The sequence below is a fragment of the Chrysochloris asiatica genome, unplaced genomic scaffold, assembly GCF_000296735.1.
Source record: "Chrysochloris asiatica unplaced genomic scaffold, ChrAsi1.0 scaffold00381, whole genome shotgun sequence".
Lineage (NCBI taxonomy): Eukaryota > Metazoa > Chordata > Mammalia > Afrosoricida > Chrysochloridae > Chrysochloris > Chrysochloris asiatica.
Genome location: NW_006408899.1, coordinates 1,754,142 through 1,755,364, shown reverse-complemented (window position 1 = coordinate 1,755,364; position 1,223 = coordinate 1,754,142). Strand labels below are relative to the sequence as shown.

At 37.3% G+C, this 1,223-nt stretch overlaps 1 protein-coding gene across 1 annotated transcript; it reads right to left on the bottom strand.

Annotated features, from left to right (window-relative positions):
* LOC102838695 (olfactory receptor 5AN1-like) lies at positions 1-942 on the bottom strand. The gene has a single exon (XM_006876489.1). It carries the CDS (start codon positions 940-942, stop codon positions 1-3), a length of 942 nt encoding a protein of 313 aa, XP_006876551.1.
* Between the last annotated feature and the right edge of the window lie 281 nt (positions 943-1,223).

The window sequence follows — 1,223 nt, the reverse complement described above, 5'->3', positions numbered from 1 at the left end:
TCATGAAAAAATTCTCTTCTTCCATCTGTCTAAGGCATCTTTAATTTCCTTGTTTCTTAGACTATAGATCAATGGATTTAACATGGGAATTACTACAGTGTATACAACAGAAGCCAGTTTACTTTGGCTAAGAGAATAATCGGAGCTTGGGCATAAATACACAAAAGTACTTGAACCATAAAAAAGGATCACTGTTGTTAGATGAGAAGCACAAGTGTTGAAAGCCTTGGACCTGCCTTTGGCTGAACTGATCTTCAAAATACTGGCAATGATATAACCATAGGATATCGTGATAATCAGGACAGAGGCAATTCCATAGATCACTGCGATCACAGAAATTATAACTTGTAAGAAAAAGGTGTCAGAGCAAGATAGCATCATCAGTTGGGGCAGGTCACAGAAGAAGTGGTTAATGACATTTGGCCCACAGAAATGGAGCTGAAGTAAACCACACAGTTGGATGAATGAACCACAACATCCAGTTATGCCGGATCCTACCATTATCTTCAGACAGTGGGTAGGGGACATAATGGCTGTGTAAAGTAGAGGGTTGCAAATGGCAGCATATCGATCATAAGCCATGGACACTAAGAGACAGGTCTCAGTGAGACCAAAACTAGATAAGAAGAAGTACTGCATAAGGCATCCTGTAACAGAAATGGATTTCTGCTTCTGGAAGAAGTCTGAAAGCATCTTAGGGGATGATAAGGAAACATAGCCCATATCTAAGAATGCAAGCTTATTCAAAAAGTAATACATGGGTGTGTGCAGGTAGGAGTCTATCTTGATCAGGACAATAAGACCCAGGTTCCAGAACATTGTCATGAGATAGATCCCTAGGAATATTGAAAAGAGGAAGACTGTGAGCTTTGGAAATTCAGAGAATCCCACGAGGATGAACCAGGTAACTGTAGTGCTGTTTCTTCCTTCACCTACTTCCATGGTGCTCCTGAGATCTACAGAGAGAAAGAAAAAGAAATCTCTTGTTATCTCAGTATTCACAGGCTATTGAATTTAAATACTACACATTCTAACAACTTAATTGCAAAAGAAAAACTGATCACTTTTATTTCTTAAACATTTAGAAATTTTCTATTAATGTATGAGCTACATAATGAATAGAACATCTATATCATATAAACATCAAGTTTTATCATTTTCTTAAGTAATATTGTGCATTAAACATTTTTTTTGTGTTACTGCTAGTAGCTATGAAACTCCAA

Coding starts and splice junctions, on each gene's coding strand:
- LOC102838695 (XM_006876489.1), bottom strand. CDS start 942: ATGGAAGTAGGTGAAGGAAGAAACAGCACTACAGTTACCTGGTTCATC.